Genomic DNA, 19705 nt, shown 5'->3' on the forward strand with positions numbered 1-19705 from the left:
TTTCTGATAAGGTTGTGACTTTGTGATTATGTATGCATCTGAGTGAACAGCACATGGAGAGGTCGAAACAGCCTGACAGCCAAAATACTGCAGAGTCATGGGGGAAAAGCTTTTCAGTTTGTGTTTGTGCTGCGGGGTAATTCGTCTTGCCTCTTCTACTGTGTCAAACTGTGATCGTCATTTTCTCTGCAGCCCATGTGAAATCTCTTTTTCACCCATCCCCCGCCCCTCGAGAAAGGAAGTTACTTTTAAACTACAGTAAGTTGTGCCCACACACACACATACACACAGTGTATATGTGCACAGATAATTCCTCTGTTGCTGTAGGTGGACAAGAAAGAAGACAAAGGAGGAAAGGATCTGCTCATTATCCCACCCCCACCACACGCAAGTGCACCCACACACTGGCAGGCATTTGTATTGTATACACACACACACACACACACACACACACACACACACACGAAATGACAGTAGGAGGAGGAGTACAGCATGGCTGAAGATTGTGGGCAGATGGATCCTTTAGGGGGGTTTGGGGGCTGACACAGTGGGGAAAAGTGTGTGTCTGCGTGGTCTGTGATTAAACCAGCAGTCTAGAAAAGCCAAATGGCCACTGAAGAGCATCTTCACAGTAAAATGAATCATAAAAAAAGAAACAGAAGTAGGAGCAGGAGTGAGAACTCTTTAGCAAACTTAAATAGCTAAAGAGTACTATTTAACACCATGGATATGTAGCATTTAGTAAGCCAGAGCTCATTTACATATCAATTAATAATGGAGAAAACAACTCACGTGACACTCGGGCATGCCCTACATTCAGACAACAAAAATTAAAAAGAAACACAGGATTCAGGATCAATGACAGTCTCATAAACGGGCCCTTGTCTTCTTTCCCCTGAGGCAAACTAACAACCTTTAACTCAGCAAAAAATAAAGGAGTGTCTCAGCAACATGTGTCCATACTGAGCTATGGTACATTATTGGTCTGGCATAGCTGGAGTGCACGTAATTCTTTACATAAGGCAGCTGACGGCAACTCTGTTCTGTCAGGGCACACGTGTTAGAATTACCATAGCAACAGCCCACAGAGATAGTAAGAGGTATGTGTCAGAAGTGGACTACCGGTACAGTACAAGCTAAAGAAAGATTTACTTGTAGATTATATAATCTTTCTTGTTGACCTCTGACCTTAATTCAATTGCTTTTGTGTGTTTGTGTGTGTGTGTGTGTGTGTGTGTGTGTGTGTGTGTGTGTTTCAATGAGTATTTTCCCCAATTACTCAGGAAACTGTGTCAGTATAGAGCCCACAGGTCATTTGTCTGAGGACAATTTGAGACAGCAACACAGGGACTGCTGACGTGAGCACAGTCCCCTGGCAGAGTAAGCACTGTCTCTAATAAAATCAGCAGTTGGCGGAAGCTGGCAGGAGTTTTTTGACACTTGGGGAAATAGTTATGCGTTTGCTGGCTCAGGGATGTGCCCATCCATCCATCAAGAGGCAGGTTACAACCTGGACAGGTCACCAGTCAATCTCAGAGGTTCTCCTGTGTGGATTTTGTTGAAACAAGACTAAGCTACATGTAGCAGTTTCCCTCAGTTTCAAGTGTTTAGATAAGCAGACCATGGGTTACATATAAAATGTATAACTTTTGCTTTCAATCACTTGATACAATTTGATGAAAACAAACCAGGCTTCCAGGCCAGATTTCGGCGCAATACAAACATTCATTTAAATCTCTGCATGTTGCTCCAACAGGTCTTTTGCTTATCCAAGCTGGCAAACAGCTGAGACTTGCAGCAACAAACTTAGTGTAAAGAAAAGATGTTTGCATCTGAAATATTGTTTGTGTTGTGTTCTCATTTACTTTAACCTCTGCATAGCTAGCACTGCTGTGGCCTGTGATAAAGTACTTTTCAGCTGGTCAGTGACACCCAGGGGGAAGTAGTGAAATGGAGACAAATGTTGCCTATATGAACTATATGAACCTATTAAAGGCTAGAATAAAAAAACAACAACTTAGTTTTAACTTAGATGCAGTTTTGAAACTGCTCCGTTTTCAACGTTTTTGACAATAGTAAATCCTATAAAACAAAAATGACTGTGATAATTTTTTATCTGAATCTATAATATTTGGAAAAGTATGTAGCTATTTAACAGCGGTAAATCAAAATATAGGCCTATAGTACTTTCTGCATGTATAGAAAAACAAAACACTGCTTAAACTTTTGGCCACCTGCAGGAGCAGAACACAACACTGACTTGACAAGTGTAACAACAGTTTATTGAATTCTAAAGTATTTAGTCTCTTTTAGCTCTGGATTTGGCCTCTACCAATCCCTGAAGAAAACATCTGGCTCTTCAGCTGCTAAATGCTCCACTACATTCATCAGCTACTTGTTCACTGCTGTTTGATGAGCAGGCACTGCCGAGTTAGCCTGCTGCTACTGAAAATAAACCCGTGAGAGTGAACACATTAAACATGAATACTAACCATATTCACCAATGACATTTGTGATGATGGAGACCTTTAAAATCTGCTAAACTCTCAGTCAATCATTTTTTCACAGTCAGTCACGATTTGATCGCTCCAGCTAGTTGCTGCTATATTGGCTCTGTAGACTGATTTCTCCCCCTCATCACCCTAGTTTCATGCTGTTCTAGTTTCCTATTGCTGCCCTGAACTCAGCATCACGTCACCTTGCACATTTTACATCTCACTGAACTTTGTCTGTCGGGTTCTTTTTTTAACAATTTAAGCAGTAAACTACAAAATGCTGTGACATTAACATCCAACAGGATTAGCAGATTCCGCATGTGACGAACATTATATGTAAAAGCCCTGTGTAAGATATTTTGCAGAATGTGAACATACAGTATGGGGTGTTTTCCATAGAAACTGCAAAACGCCTGCAGAGAAATTATTCAGCACAGAGTAAAAGGGATGCAGGAATGTCAGACTGCTGTTTCTCGTTTCTCTTGTCAACCATCCACTGGCAGCATAAACAGCCAGTGGCACTCCATCATCAGCACTGTCCTTCTAGCGCTTGTCTCAGCCAATCAGCAAACTGTTCACAGGGTACTGTAAGAGCTGGGTGACACTTCCTGAGTATAAACTGAAGTCTGTCCTCCAAGATGTGACACTCCTCTCTTATGTCTGACCTTATTCTCCCTATCAGTCCTGTGTCCTGTGTGCTCCCTGCTGTACTTTCTACCCTGCCAAGCTTGACAAAGATGCGTTTATGTGTTAATACATTTTCATTGGCGAGCCATCAGCCTCCCAACTATGTTATTTAGCAGCATAATTTTTTGACGAGCCCCCATTTGTCACAACCTAGCTCAAGGGTAGGACAAATGTAAAGACCACATGATATTTTAACTTAAAAATATTTAAGTTAACTCACAAGAAATAAGAAACTCTACAATACATTAGTCTGTAACATCATTGGTGTAGTGAGTGTATGTACGTGTGCTAAATGAAGTAAAATAAAGGATAAAACAAACATAAGCAAACACTATGCACAGGAAGAGAGGGACATAAAGCCTGAATCCAAAAGCTTATATAGCTGGAGGAGGAGTCAAAAAATTACAAATTCCTGTCAGAAAAAGGACCGCACACACAAGACAGCCCAGACAGGAAGTAAGTCGGCTGTCACAGTAGTCAGAGAAGCATTTCAAATTTTTAAGATCTGAAAAAAAACCAAAACATCAATCTTTTAAAATGATCAGAAACTAACGAGAATCAATAAACCTTTAGTTAACTTGTGGAAAAAAATAAAAGGCATTGTACCAAAAAGACGGCACAAAACAGCAGGTGCTGAGCATTTACGACAGAGAAGGGACACACATTACAGTGTAAGCTTCCCTCATGATGGCTGACAGGCTGATCACTGTAATCATTAAGTAACATCAGCCCCTTCGACCTCCAAACCCCTCATTGCCTGTTCTTACCCTGAGCCAAATGAGCATGAGGCAAATAAAAATGGTGGAATCCTCAGGGAAAGTTAAAAATAGGACAGAGAGCTCTCTGCCTTTTGACTTGGGGAAGGTCAGGGTATACAGCCCTCCTGCTGTTAGAAAGGAAACAAACTACATGTAACTAGATCTGAATTCTCGTTAAACTGTTGCTTAAGAACATGCAGATGTCTAGATGTGATGAAGTATGTCAAGGTGAAGCCTAAGCTGACGCAAACCATCTTATTAACTCTGAACTCTTACTTTCAGACAGAGTCTGCTTCCAGAGACGGTTTAAGTCCTCTGGATTAGAGCTGTAAATCACAGGCACGTGTTACAGCCAAGACAAGGCAGTGGCTGCACGAAAATGAGCACTGAGAAATCTAAGTTCATCATTAACTTGCTACTTTATGTTACAGCACATAATATCAGACTACCTAAATGTACATGAAGGCTGACTTATTTATAATCAAATGGAGCTGTGTGAAAAGAAAGGGAGTGGGAGTTTATAGTAAGCTTGAATATGCACACACAACTTTTAAAGCAAACTACCCTCAGTATATTGCTGTACTACTTAGAAAGCAGGACTCGCATAACAGCTGAGGTGCAAAACATCCACGGGAGATGCATAAAATGCTAGTTTTTGTTGCCAACTAACATTAGGGTGTAAAAAAAACAAAAAAAACATTACTACACAAAGTTCCAGCAAAAGTCTCCAGAGATTTACATTGATAACTCTTAGTGTATTCCAGTATTCCATAGTTTATTGCTGCACTACTCAAAGTAGATTGGAAAGATAAAAACAGTCCACCAACATAAGTATCCTCCATCATAAGGGAGAGTTAAACCTCAAACAACTAAGAAAGAAGACGGCTTGCTGTGCAAATGAAACTTCACTGTCACTAAAAGATGCATGCTGCAGTTGTCGGGATCAGTTACAGAAATCTCCTGATCTGCCCTGTGCAAACATATTCACCACGTCAACCAGCCAAACAATGAGAGCTTGCATGCATGATTAAACAATTGTGTGTGGGCTGAGGTTTGAATGTGGTTTAACCACATAATGTTAATTCCACTGTTGGGAGAGTGAAAGCCCTGCTGCACAGGATGGACGAGAGCCCAACTTGAATGAACAACACAAGTGGCTGAGATCATGCAGCACACAATGGACACCCTCCGTGAATGAGGGCTCAACACGTTCTGCACATCCAACAGACCTGTGGCCCCCCGACACTTCAGCTCTCTGACGTCTGCAGGCTTTTTGTTTTCCTGTCCATCAATGCTGGGTATCATGCCAGCATTTGTGAAACCTTGAACAGGCACTTTGGCTTTATAAAAACAATGAGGAACGTTTGAAGTGCCCATCAAGAATAAGAAAAACCATCAATCCTGTGTGTGTGCAGGACTATGTGAAAACCATCTGCTGCAGTAAGAAAGAGGGTTTTTATCTCCAAAGCCCAACTATACTCTACCAAGTCTTTAATTATATACTTATTATATTCTGATGTTTACTGCGAAGCTTTTATTCTATTCAAATTTCTATTTTGTCAATTTAAATGTATTGGTATAAATAAGAATTGTAAAACTTAAATGCCAATAAAATTATTAAGTTTCAGTAAAAAGCAAAATATGATATAAGGCATATCCTGTTTTACGTTTCCAGTTTTCAAGCAAAGGTGTTCCTAAAATGCATCACCAAGCACTGTTTTCTCCAGCTGAATTCCTAATGTAAAAGCTTGATTCACTAGCAGGGAGAATAAACCAGTAGCTGGGAGTAGTACTGGTTGGATGGTGTCAGATGCTACTGTATGCTAATGACCGTACACAACAATAGGTGGGCATGCAAATTTGATGGCTGTTGACCTAATTGATGGTGTTTAATGCACACTTGGCCCTGAAAACAGCTCAAGCCTGACAATCAGAAGGAGCCCTTGTGTGGCCTTGCCTCTAGCCAGTCATAGAAGGAGACAGTCTCACTAATCCGCCTGTGACTGCCAGTTTGTTTCACAATCCTGCCTCAGGGCTATGCAAATGAGAAAAGCTCATCGCCATCAATATGATGACAGGTTGAGACGAATCCAGACACCTTAATGAATGTAATCGCTCTGACTGCCGATGTGAGATATCACAGCAGCACTGCCCTGCTAACTGGTGTACTGTAAAACCTGAGCTGCTCATAATATTGGGGCCAGGAGGCCATCATCATTAGCAGCGTGTCATTTGAGATGGTGCCACAGTGCATCAGTGTCACACTAACCAACATCCACCTCCCACTTACACAATGTCCCCAAAACCCAGCAATCCATGAACAATATAAACTGTAGACATAATTTTTATGACATATTAAGAATAAAAGATTTAGTCTTTAATGTGTTCGAGTTGTACTGGTAGTGTGTGTTGCTGAAGTTTCTCCTTAGCAACATTCGGAAAGTTGCTGAGGGCAGAATTCACTGTGAAAGGAGAACAGCTGATTCCTACAGTTCGGTGGTTGGTTAATTCAGATATTAATGCGGTTATCAAACGTAACACTGTTGTGTGGCGGTAGTTTATGAGGTAAAGAAAGTTGGTAAAGAAAGGATTAGCAGTTCAATCCCCAGCCCCTCCAGTCTACATGTTAAAGGATCTTAGAGCAACACGCTGAAAGTTGCTCCTGGTGTGTCCTCCCCACCTGAACAGTAAGTCACTAGATCAAACCTGCCAAATGAGTAAATGTAAATGTAAACTGTCATTTTTATGTGACAAACACTTTGTATCTGTCATTGTAAAGGGGAAGGTAAACTGAAATTAAAATGCACTCTCATTTCTGATGAAGAAACATTTGTACTAGTTGAATGTGCAATAAAAATGATGATTTTTGTGTTTTACCATTTTTGCCATTTCAAACTAAGGGGATGCACCCAACTGTATGTTGGTAATTTTGAAGCATATAAATAAATAGTATAGGACTGACTGAATTGAGTATTTAATGATCAATATAATGCTGAATATTTGTGTTTTAATAATTATTTTCATGCCTATTGGCCTGAAAAGCAACAAACATTAGGTGCAGTTAACTGAAGTGAAAAGTCGTGCATTTTGCATTTTTTCCTTGGATGTTGGCTCAGCCCATCTGCCAGGTGCTTATTCATAACATCGCACAGAATTCTTCAGGTGATAAACTCCTGCAGAACAGAGACCTGTGAGTAATCCTCAACATTTGTTATGCACTCAGAAGCCCTGTTTCACTTGCCTCCGACGATTTCAGTAAAAGACACTGACAAAACTGATAAAGACAGGGGTGTAGAGAAACAAATAGATAAAAATACAGTTAGACCCTTAAGTTTATATACTTATGGATAATTCAGTATTTATTTTTTGACATTGCTAAAACAGTTACTGTCAATAAGTATTTATACAATATCGCCGGTCTTCAACTTATAATGAATAATGGATATAATACACCAAATTAACTGCTGCAGAGCACGTAAACAAGAAAAGGTTCATTCGAGTCAACAGTCCAATTATCAGTGCCAAGTCCCATTTTCCCTTTCACTGCGCAGCTTGCTATGTGCACTGAAAAGACCTTTTAAAGATTTCAGAGACAAGCCTTTCAGCCTTTCTTTCAGCATTTCTAAATGGCTCAGATCTTTTTTCAGCTACTGGTTAATGATCAGACTGGCTGCCATTCTGATAACATCACAGAGTGAAAAAGATTGTGAACACGTTTTCCATTTTCCATGCACACTGTTGATAGCAGATGCATTTGGATACAGAAAAACACTGTTTAATGTACAGTACAGTAAAGGCTCCTACCAAAGACGTAAGGTATACTTCTACATGCTGATGCTACTTTTCCACTGCCACTAATAATGTAAAATGAAATCAAAAACATTAAAGTTTGCAGTGAAGGGGTCTGAACACTATGAGGCCTACAGACACTATAGACTTATCAGCTAAAAACTAAAGTAGAGTACATTACTATTCAATGGATATTTATTTTATATAGATCTTCAAGAACTCACCGATATGTTTTATAAATAGTAGTCACTGATGTGCTTTAATTAAGAATAAAAGTTCATAAATATAATATAAAAGGCACTAATGCTGAGATTGGGCATTATTATATGCTCTGTGAGTGAGTGTCTTAATTTTTATATATATATATATATATATATATATATATATATATATATATATATATATATATATATATATATATATATATATATATATATATATATATATATATATATATATATATATATATATATATATATATATAAAAACTAGCATTTTATATATATATATATATATATATATATATATATATATATAAAAACTAGCATTTTATTTACTTTTGTTTATCCATTTACTGCATATTGCAAAATTTTTGCAGTTAAGGCTTCAAGATTTATTTTGTACTCAACCTTTATCAATGTCTGATCAAATGTAATTTGATGATTCTTCACTCAAACCACCCACTGAGTATTTATCCCTGGGGAAAAAAAGGGATTTCTGCATGTCCCTCTGTACCACATTGATCACTAATGTTTTAATAGCTACGCCACACACTGGCTGCCTCTCCTCACTTATTAGGTGTCAGGGTCATCAAGGGCTGGAGGCTACATTGGGTAAAAGGCAGGGACAAACCCTGCACCGGATCCAGTTTTCCCAAAATGCACATAGACTCTTAAAGGGTAAAATTGAATTTGGATATGATTAGCACTGTTAGAGTTGACCTAGTGCTCCTGTCAAAGTAAAGTAGCAGGGCACCTCCAAACAGATATTTACATACACAATATATTGTGTATGTTAACTGGGCAAACCAGGAGGATGTCCACTGCTCTGCACAGTGGAATAAAAATTCAGGTGGTCAGAAGAGAGCAGAGGGAGGTAGAGGAGAATAAGCACTGGCTAACATATGCCCGGGAGTTGGGGAATGCAAATCCCCACATCTCTCTGTAGTCACCCCTCTTCTTCTTTCTTTGACATTTTCTGCTTTGAGCAAACTTATTTCTCAGTCCTCTGAATAAGCAGCAGCCTCAATGACAAAAGGTAGCAGGTCTGTTGTGCTTACTGCGCTTACTTCTCGCAAAGAATAATCTGTCATGAAGCAGTTAAGGTGCCTGGACACACCAGAATACACAGTCAGAGTGGCTTGTTTGATGGTCAAATAGCTATGAGAAAAAAAAAAAGGTGTGAAACTGTTTGAAGTTATTGACTTTCTAAGGCTACTCCTGTTTTATTACACTGAGCTGCTCCACTTGGTCACTGATGCTGTACTTTCTTTGAACCAATTTCTACGACAGAAGAAATTGGAACTGCCAACCGTTCCCCAAAATAATTAATGCACCGATTAAACAATAAAAATAGGGAAATCTTACTTTCTGCCTTCCCAGTCAGCTTTGAGATGTAAAACAGGGCTTCTCTCAAAAGTAGCAGCTGAGCCTGCTGGCCCTGATAACCAAAATCTACAATTAACAATCAGTCTGAAGAGCAGCTTTGAACCAAAGAGAGAGTGGACAGAGGTGTATTGTTTAAGCATGCTCAGACACACACACACACACACACACACACACACACACACACACACACACACACACACACACACACACACACACACACACACACACACACACACACACACACACACACACACACACACACACACACACACACACACACACACACACACACACACACACACACACACACACACACACACACACACACACACACACACACACACACACACACACACACACACACACACACACACACACACACACACACACACACCTGACAGCTGCACTTTAACCCTCCCTGCCAGCTTATAGGTCTATTATCTGGTGGTGGCCAGGGTCCCAGTGGGGCATGCGTGTGTGTGTGTCTGTGAGAGAGTCTGCAACAGTGGGAGGGGGCTGCAAGGCCTGCAGACTGGGTGCCATAGACCTTTGATTTGATTTTGGAGGAGCAGATGGCAATCTACTGCTAGAAGGTATTTGGAGTGTGTGTGAGTGGCTCTCATTGCTGAGTGTGTGTGTGTGTTTAAGGGTACATGAGTGACTGAGTGAAAAGCTTTCTAAAAGAGCAAAGTAAAGCCTTTCACACAGTAAAAGGAACAGGACAATATTCAACCTCCCAACTGCAAAAATATGTGATAATAAAAACTTGAAACAAAGTGTCAGTACCTCCACATGGCATGAAGTTACTGTATATTTTATGAGCGACATACATTTCTAAAAGAGACTGCATTTGTGTGCATTGCCAAACAGTTGCAGCAAAATCACTAAGCAGTTTGCAGTGATGCTGTTGGCAAAACATCAGAATCACCTCTAAGCACAATAAAGAACAGCCTTCAAAATAACTACAATGAAAAAAATTATTTTAAATTACTTCACGTAAAAATATGCTTCTGACTTAAGTGCATCTTGTTGCAGCACAGTGAAAACTATGTCCAAGTTTGGTCAGTTGGTATTCAAACATTTTAAAAGATCAAATTGATTTATCGTTTGATAAAAATGAATTGAATAATTGATAGATGAGGCAAAACTGAAAACAGGGAATTTTCCTTGTCCATGTCTTGACGATACACTGTTTTCACTGGTCAGAAACAGCCCTTAGGTTTGTCTAGCCACCAGTACAGGCATCATTCAAGATGTGAAAAGAGGCTTATCAGGGCAGAGAGGCTCCATGTCAGAGAGCTCCAAACAAGTCAAGCTGTCAAGATTATTGAGACATGTCTGGCCTCTGACAGTGTTACTGCCTCTTCAAGCAGAGGGCGAGCAGAGGACAGGAGAAAGTGAAACGATTACAGCTAATGCTTTTTCATTCAATTCTCAAAGTAGTCAGTATAAATAAATCCTACATGCATTTTGTTATATAGGAAGCAATTTACTTTACATTTTGATAAACAAATGCTTCAGTTTACATAAAAGATAGTTCCCACTACATTTTAAAGCAGTTTAACTCTATTGTCATGGACAGGATGTTGTCAGGCGTCCAGCTGTGGTCTCAGGATCGTGTTACAGGCTTAATGGGTTAAACCTCTGAATTACACCTAATTAAATTCTCAGACAGTGCACTGTAAGCCAAGAGAGCAAGACAAGTCGGGTCCAACACTAGCTGCTGCTGTTGCACTTGTAGATGAAAGTTAAAGAGCAGATCCTCTTTAGTGATCACTAACTAGCTGCAGCTAACGAAAAGAAGATTCACACATCCAATGACAGCATCCAATCCCAGCTGACTCTGAATTTTTTTAACAGTGAGTGAAACTCTCAAATGAAGATTTTATGACAAACAATGTAAATTGATTTTCAATGATATTCAAGGTAAATGGCAAAGCTGAAAAGCCATAACACTGGAAGGCAAAAAAGGCCCCAGGCAAATTCTGACTTGAAGCACAGTGAACCACTCCAGCCACAGATTCACTCTCCATCTATCAAATGAGGCTACAGAAAAGACTGCAGCTACTGGTTGTTGTGATCATCATCAAAACCTCTGTGGTGAATATCTAAGGAAGCTAAATGATACACTTGTCAGCATGAGTCGTTTAATGTGTCATCTGTGATGCATAATTCTCAAACAGTGCACAGTACATGTCATAAATCACTACTAGAATGTCTGATTTATGAAAACACAAATAGCTAACAGGGAATGTCTAAATCCTGCCTTGGCGCGTTATGTTGGTGGTTGAGTTGGCTTTCATCCAATAAAATGGCTAAAAGCCCATCAGACCCATGTCGCTGTGTGGTTTGGGAGTTTTCGCCAAATGAATTGCTCTTGCTGCTACATATACAATGATTGTAGGAGCTACAACAGGGAGTTTTTATGAATATCACTGCGACTTCTACTGTCTTCCTCCTGTTGAAGACTTAAACCTAGGCATAAATAGATTTATCTTTAAACACTCTGCATAACTGGTGGATCTTTCCATTGAACTGCTTTGAATAATAGAATTTATGCATGCTGATGAAAATACATCAGAAAGTGAGACTAAACTACCTTTAATAAGGCTGTCAAGCCATATACTGTACAACTTTTGCGTAAAATTTTTTGTCACCAGTGCTTAAATAGTACTGGTAAAATAGAAACATGGGTGAATGAAGGTGGAGATATAGTATAAAGATTCAATGGGAACACCACTTGTGAGACACTCCACTGACGCTCTCAGTTTTGGTTTCACTGCTTCAAAAAACCTGACCTTTAATCACCAACTATGTTTCAGCCAACTGCTACTGCCTGGTTTTAAAAAAAAAAAGAAAGAAAGGTGATTTGTTTCAGTCTGTCCAATATGGTGGCAGCCTTTTCTGTCTTCATAAGATTAGTCATAGTGTTCACTCTTAATATAGGGATGTAGAACTAAAGTTGCTGTTAGCGAATGTGCCCTAAAAAGTCTAATGATACATTCCTCAAGACAAGTGTGTCATGCCAAAAACCACAGCTGGCCTGGCTGGCTGATCTACTTGGAATCTACTAAGAGATAGAAATAGAGACAAGTCAAAGCTCATGGCAGATATTGGACTGAAGCAATCTCAGTGCAGAACCTAACAAGATTCTTATATGAAGTGACTCAGTGACATTTCTGTATGATAGTGTGAACATCTGAACTTCTAACAACACTTCATTTCAAGCATTTAAAGTCTCCCAACTCAACCCTGCTAACCGTAAACAAAATTGCAAACCTATTACTCAGCAACATCAGCAGTCACTTACACAGAGCAGACAACTGACGGTGCTGTGTCTCCCAGCCGACCACATTCCATTCACCATGACACGTCACACTGTGACACATCACGTGTCATAGCCGGTGTTCATTTAAATTTTGAAACAACACGCAGCTGTACTAATAATGCTCCCCAAAAAAGTAGTGAGAGCCTTAATTGTTGCATCACTTGGCTCAAAAATTATACGACTTCTTGATCCTTGCTCCCACCTGAATCATCAAGGTCTAAGCCATCCTACACAAAAAACATCCCACAAAAAACTTCAAGCTAAGATGGATTCTGTTATATAATCATGCTAAGTCATGAGAAACAGGGTTTGTTTACAGTGCAGGCCTGACAGAAAGGACGCTGTGTTGGCTCTGTCTGAGGTGATAAGGATCACTGAGTCAGTTGTCTGGACTGTCCGGTCCAAATAGATTCCTGTCAGCTCACAGGAAACAAACATCAGTTTCTTTGATAGTCAGACTGATTCTCAGTTTTAACTTCCCTGGCATTTGAAGTCTTTTTCACCTCTCACTGTTAGTTTCATGGGAACTAGCTATTAATCAAGAAATGCAAGTTTGTACATTTAATGGTACATTTACTCTCTGGTGTTTCTGCATTATTTGTCAAAATTAACAATTTATTGTAATGTAGTGTCCTCCCACAGTACTAAGACATGCATTTTAGGTTAACTAATGACTCTAAATTGCCCATTGGTGTAAATGTGAGTGTGAACGGTTGTCTGTCTGTGTATGACTCTCTGTATTAGCCCTGAGATACTCTGGGGTCCTGTCCATGGTGGACCCCGCCTCCTGCCCAATGACAGCTGGCATAGGCTCAAACCCCCTAACCAGGATAAGCAGTTACAGATAATAGATGGATAGATATCTTTAACCCTCTACATTTGTCATAAACTATATTAGTTGTTACTTACTTTATCCGCCTACCACTTAAAGCTAAAGAGTATTGAGGAGTTAAAACAATATAAATAATTATGACGTTATAGTGCGAGCAGATGAGGAAATTATCATTAACATGATCTTTTTGATGAAAGGCACCCTGTGTTTAATCAGACCTCTCCTCCTAACACCAGGGGAAACTTAGTGACAATTTCAAATGGAAACATTACAATAGTGTTAATCCCAGGTGAACACAGTCTACGCAAAAAAAAAAAAAAACAGCCCCATGAGGCTTTAACAAGGTTGGATGACATAAGGGGAAACCATACTGATGGCTATGGTAAAAGGCCTGAACTCTAAAGTGTACTCATTAGTGCCGTGCTGAAATAATTGTGGCATGTAATTATGTATGGATGATTAAACTGGGGGTAATTGCCTAGTCTGCTGACACAGCTGAAGCCTACAAATCACTGTATTTTTAGGCGGGAAGAGCTTTGGCTTTGGCCTTGTAGTTCCATCTGGTTTTTATATCATCCAATCTTATCTCGCTGAAAACAATAGATTTAATTCCCTCCTGTCCTATTATAATTTTAGTCAGTGATTTTGACATAAGAGGCACACAAGATAGGATTTCGGGTGAGTTTGCTTTGTGATTACTAGAGCTTCATTTATGCAGAGATGGCGTTTCAGACTCCAATGTTATTAAAAAGTATTCATCATAACAGACTCACCTGTTTGCCCTCCAAAGTGTACAGTCTCCTCACAGCTCCAGAGTCTAACTTGATAGCATCTGTGATGTCAGTGAGCACCTGCTCAAAGGAGTGCGCCGTCTTCTTATTAAGCAGTATCCGCACCGCCTTTCGAGGTTTGACGCCACTGCGGATGACGGTCACAAGCTTAGGTTTGATGAAGTCCTTGGACTCGCGCTGTGCCTCACTTTTCAGCGGGATGAGAGAGGAGAGGGAGCGTGACGTGCCGGTCTTGCTGCCCACTGACCAGTTGGGGTTGATATTCTTGGTGTAGTCCACACGTCGGAAGGGTTCATTGGAGGCGCACACGTAACTCTCACCTGGAGGAACAGATACGTTGTTAGAGATGACTTCGACCATTTTCATATCCATTAAACTATAAAAACTCTGCATTATTTCAGAATCCACCTCACATGTATGACATGTGCCAAAAAAAAATAAATCTGCTTCCATTTGATGAACAACAAAGGGTTAACATTACTCAGTCGAAACAAAAAGGCACATTGAGAGGCTGGGCCAGTGTGACACTGTCCTCTCTCCCTTTCAGCTGTTGCATTGGCCTGTCTCCAAAGCAAAGCATTTCATTTTATCTGCCAGCATTCCATTCAAACGGTGAACACACAAATGCACCCCCTTAAGAATAAAGTCTTGTGACAAGTACATGGGCTTGGCCATTAAACAAAAGACATACAGAGAATGTCTGGTGATTGTTCTGAACATTGAATGACAAGCTCTGGTTCCTTGATGCTATTCTTTTCTACTCCGACTAAGATTGGGACACTTTCTCTTCAAAAATAAAGTCAACACTAAAGTGTTTGCTTTTCGACAACAAGCAATAAACAATATCCTGCAGAGTATTGTCTTAGCCTCAACATAAATGCTCATTTCTGTATATTTCACTATATGAACCTCCCAGTGGCTCCATCTGATATGTTAGCAATGACACCAGGCAGCCAGCAAAGAGATACGGTAGTTTAAGTCAAAACAGGTCTAAACAGATATTGGTTAACTTAAAGAAAAGGTTTCCAGGGGTGTCCCCATGCTCACCATCTTTTGGCCAATGTTACTGATAAAGAATCAGTCCCATTTATGAAATTTTGGTTGTTGGATATGTGTCAAGACAAAGAAAGCTACAGGGTAAGAAGGCCATATGAGACAGAGTGTCCCATGACACATGAATTTATAAAGCCTGCAATTAACCATCGGCTAATTAAAAGGCTAGGAAACAGCTGAAGCGATACAGAACTGGAGCCTTCATTTATCTGGGGGAAAATGACAGAATACTGAGATGCACCCCAGGTGGCGACTGGTGACAGGTTGAATCCCTGGGGAGCAGGGATCTCAGGTGCAACATTTTTCTGCCATGTGGGGGGGTGGGGGGAGGATGCAGCTCCTGACTGCTGTCCTCGTGTGGACGACAGATGAGGTCAGCTTTAAAAGAGCTGACACATCTAGCAATAATACCAAACCTTGGTGGTGTCAATAAACACAAGCCATCAAACAGTATCAATATTAAGGTAAAAAGTCATTATAAGACTTAGCATATGTTAGATCTCTGAATTGGACCAGTATGACTACCACACTGCTGGCACTGGACAGACATAAAATACCATCCTAACTCATTACTAACCCAAAGTTTTACTGTCAAATCAATCACTCTTCTGTTTGCTCTTCTAACCAATACATTTTACAATCTGAGCCATTTTATTAGAGAGGCCCAGTGCAACCACAATAAGCAGAGGACCATGGCCCATCTTTCCATCAGACATACATTCACGATGTGGCTCAGTTTTAGCCTGGAGTCTTTACAATTTACACATTGAAATGTATTCACAAATCAGTGGCTCCTAAAACAGTTCAATTATTCATTATTATTCATCAAAGATAACTGAAATGAACATGATTTAAACCTGAAACAATAAATCTTCTTAATTCCCTAAGACTACACAAGCAATTAAAAGAAACTTTAAAGCTTGATTTACATCAAACTCTATTGTCAGCTAACTTGAACATGACTATAGCAAAATGCTTTCTGGTCTTTACTGGCAGCTAAACTAAAGTAGAGCAGGAGTCCAGCCGGTGGAGAAGGCATTTGTTTGTATAAATATTCAGCACGAGTGCAAACTTTCAAGATTCTTTATAGATAACACTATAAACCCAGGAAACCCACTAATTTTCCGCATTCACTTTTGGATTGTGGTCTGTGATACCATGCCAGCTCAAAGCTGAACACAACAAGATGTAACCATAACTAGAAAAAATGAGTTCTAATTCAGGAATGCCCCAACTTTAGCCAATTTAAACATTAAACATCTTAATTTCACCACTTGGGTCCAAAAGACATTTTGCTGGAAACATGTTGGCCCAACCAGAATTGCTCTATCAGCATGTTAGCTACCACCACATATGCACACGGTAAACTACAAAGCCTTTCCTAAACCTAGTTCAGTATCTGCTCCCTCTCAGTTTGTTTTTACAAGCACAGCAGCTCGAGTCGATTGGTTAGCTCAGTAATCCCATCCAGCCATAAGGGGAACACATGTGAATAGTGCATGATTGGGTTTCCACACAAAAGAGCCCCAGCAGGCCACAATCAATGGATGCAGACTGCTGATCTGTGCAGTAATGTTCCCTCTCTCTGTCCCTTAGATGAGTGAGTTAAAAAAACAACAACAACAAAAAAAAAAAAACTGCTCTGCTCACCTGCAACCAGTCTCATGTTTGAGAGGCTTTGTTGGAGACTATATTGCAGACAATCATGTTTATTACTGTCATATTCTTAGGAAAGGAGGCTTGACTGTATGAGAGAACATATCATAGGCAGATATCTTTAAACTCTGAACAACATGTCTGCATTGCCAGAACGAGCAAAGAGTAAAATGGATTTTGTGACATGAGTGAGTTGACCCTTAAAAAAGTCTGAATCAGCCATTGTAGTATCAGACAGAGGTTTACCTCTGGACTAATGACTAAGGTGAAAAAGATAATGCACCAAAGCAAATTTTGTTCAGCTGAATACAAACTAGTGATGCTACAGAATACAGATTAGGCACTGGCCTAAATCTTCCCCAGCTTCTCAGGGGGAAGAGCAATGGAGAGTAGCACAAAATAAAGTTTGGGGAGGATGTGATATGAAAATAGTCCAGCATGTAGAAGAAACACTTCTGTAAAAGCTCCGTGTATTGTGAGTATGTGTGTGGGCAAGTGGTAGCTCCTCATGTTAAAAGAGGATTGCAGGCGGGTCACCGTGCAGACAGACACGCTCTAGGGCTGAACATGAAGATTAACTTATTACTGGGAGGTCACTGTCTCTGCAGGGTAAACAGGGCTGCGGGAATGTGAGAGGGTCACAGACTCTGTTCAGTTTGTGTCAGTTCCAAAAATAAATAATGTAATGTTTTACTGGGGTTTTCATAAACATCTAGTCCAGGAAGGAATGCGCCTAAACAAATGATATTCACACCCACATAAGCTTAGGTACTAATATCCTACATACTGAAGAACCCAGGAATGAGTGAAAGAGAGATTGCAGCTGAGACTGATGCACATCAGGAGAAGCATGTACTGAGGAGGGGCTCCGCTTATCTCCAGGCATGGCACTGGGTCAAATACGTCAAAGCATTTATGTCAAGAATGAAATGATGTGAATGTTGAGGAGGGAGGGAAGCTCTGCATTGCATCAGCTATACTGCAACCCTTTTCCCTGACAAATGTATGGCTTCACTTCAGTGGAAACCTATGCAGAGGAGAACTGATGTCAAAGTAACCAACAAAATAAACAAAGAGTAAGCGTAAGTAACTGACAGCCTTTATAATGTGAAAATGTTCCCAGTGACCGGTCAAACTTGTGGCCTAACTTCCCTGAGGCAGTTGTAAAGATTGGTATAGGCATTTAATACTCAAGCTTTTATCAAATCAATCCCATGTCTGGATCAATGCGCACATATTTATCATCATTTCATGATCCATTAGCGCTCTTACCCTCTACCAAGTCATCCAGACTGGTGATCTTCTTTCCTCCATCCAACGTGTATAAGGTCCGGACTCCTTGGGGAAGATTGACGTTGTCGGACAGAGACCGTGTGAGCTCCATGAGCAGAGCATCCAGGGACCTGAATCGATCGTTAGAAACTGCGTACGCCAGCCCTTTAAAATATTTGTCTCCATTGCGATAAAATCGCACTTTTCTAGCTTTTTTCTCGGATGTGAGGGACTGGAGAGTGCGTGTGCGGTAGAAGCTACAGTGCGCGCTGTGCGCCGGGCTGGGGACCAGACCGTTGCCCCGGGAGCCAGACTGAAACCCGGAGCCAGAGCTGGTCCTCGGCGTCCGGGGGGGCTTGTCTCGTTCCTCAAAGTGTTCAAATTCAATGCTTCTGCTTAGCGACATGTTGTACGTCCCGTTTTGCGCCCCCGTTAGTTGGATTCCAGCTGGAAAACTTTAATCCAGAGCAGCTGCAGCAGGAGAAAGATTGGCTACACGTGTGGGTCTACAGGCGTCACTTCCACTCCACAACTGCTGGAAACGGCACCGGCTTCTTGTTGAAAAAAACAACAAAAAATAAATAAAATAAAAAAGACACTGCACCCAAAAGGAGAAACAAGTCCACAGAAGCAGAGTACCGTGCTGCTTGATCCGATGGATGGGTTCTTCCGCCCACACGAACAATAATCCAAACGCCAACTCGGGATGATTCGTGTGAAAATGTGTCGACTATACCGATCAGCTGTGTTTGATAGACATTGCAGTGGACCTGTTGTCGGCTTAGTCACAAACGACCGCGGGATTTTACAAAACTTCAGCGCAGCTCAGACACCGCATTACGCCTCCATCCTCCCTCATCCTGACTCTGACTGGTCGGTCGCCCGAGCTGTCAAATCAATGGATAATGACAGAGGAGGAGGGGGGAGGCTCCCCAACCTCAGGGTCCTAATGCTCCCAATTGTTCTGTTAATGTATTTAGGCCCTGAAAACAATTATGTTCCAACTCCAGCCTGGTTGACCCTAAATGTTTTCAAACTGTTAAAATAACAAGAGAAAGTTTATTATTCTAAACGAAACACAAAACAAACGTTAATAAAGTGTCATATCAAAGAACAAAATTCCAACTTCGATCTAGGGTTTGTCTATAAACACTATCAATCACTAATTCTCTAACTAAATTCTCCTCTATTGGAGGAAGAAAAGTGGGAGTGCGTCTTTTGGAGCAGCTAAATGACCTGTGTGTAGGAGCGAGGGGGTCCAGGATAGAAAACACGAATATAAAAACACGTCCTTTGAGTTGGACCTGGCACCGGCTCCTCTTTCAGCACCACAGTGATGTGAGATACATAATTTGTTTAGTAAATTTGTTACTCTACTTGAGTACATTTTTTACATATTTGTACTTTACTTAAGTAGATTTAATTATGGCTACTTTT

At 40.5% G+C, this 19705-nt stretch overlaps 1 protein-coding gene across 11 annotated transcripts in view; it reads right to left on the minus strand.

Annotated features, from left to right (window-relative positions):
* The window catches only part of dclk2a (doublecortin-like kinase 2a), a 35993-nt gene extending 16846 nt beyond the window's left edge, over nt 1-19147 (minus strand). For 5 of the 11 annotated variants that reach the window (XM_067499819.1, XM_067499818.1, XM_067499815.1 and 2 more), the window contains exons 1-2: nt 18269-19145; nt 14270-14607 (exon numbers count right to left, since the gene is read on the minus strand). In XM_067499819.1, the coding sequence (XP_067355920.1) occupies nt 14270-14607; nt 18269-18674 (744 nt within the window). In that variant the 5' untranslated portion in view covers nt 18675-19145. Of the gene's footprint in view, nt 1-14269; nt 14608-18268 lie in introns of all 11 variants that reach the window. The other 6 variants (XR_010914022.1, XR_010914023.1, XM_067499820.1 and 3 more) reach the window with 2 other exon arrangements.
* Nucleotides 19148-19705: the final 558 nt, after the last annotated feature.

This window comes from Channa argus, chromosome 3, assembly GCF_033026475.1.
Source record: "Channa argus isolate prfri chromosome 3, Channa argus male v1.0, whole genome shotgun sequence".
In the NCBI taxonomy this organism is placed as follows: Eukaryota; Metazoa; Chordata; class Actinopteri; order Anabantiformes; family Channidae; genus Channa; species Channa argus.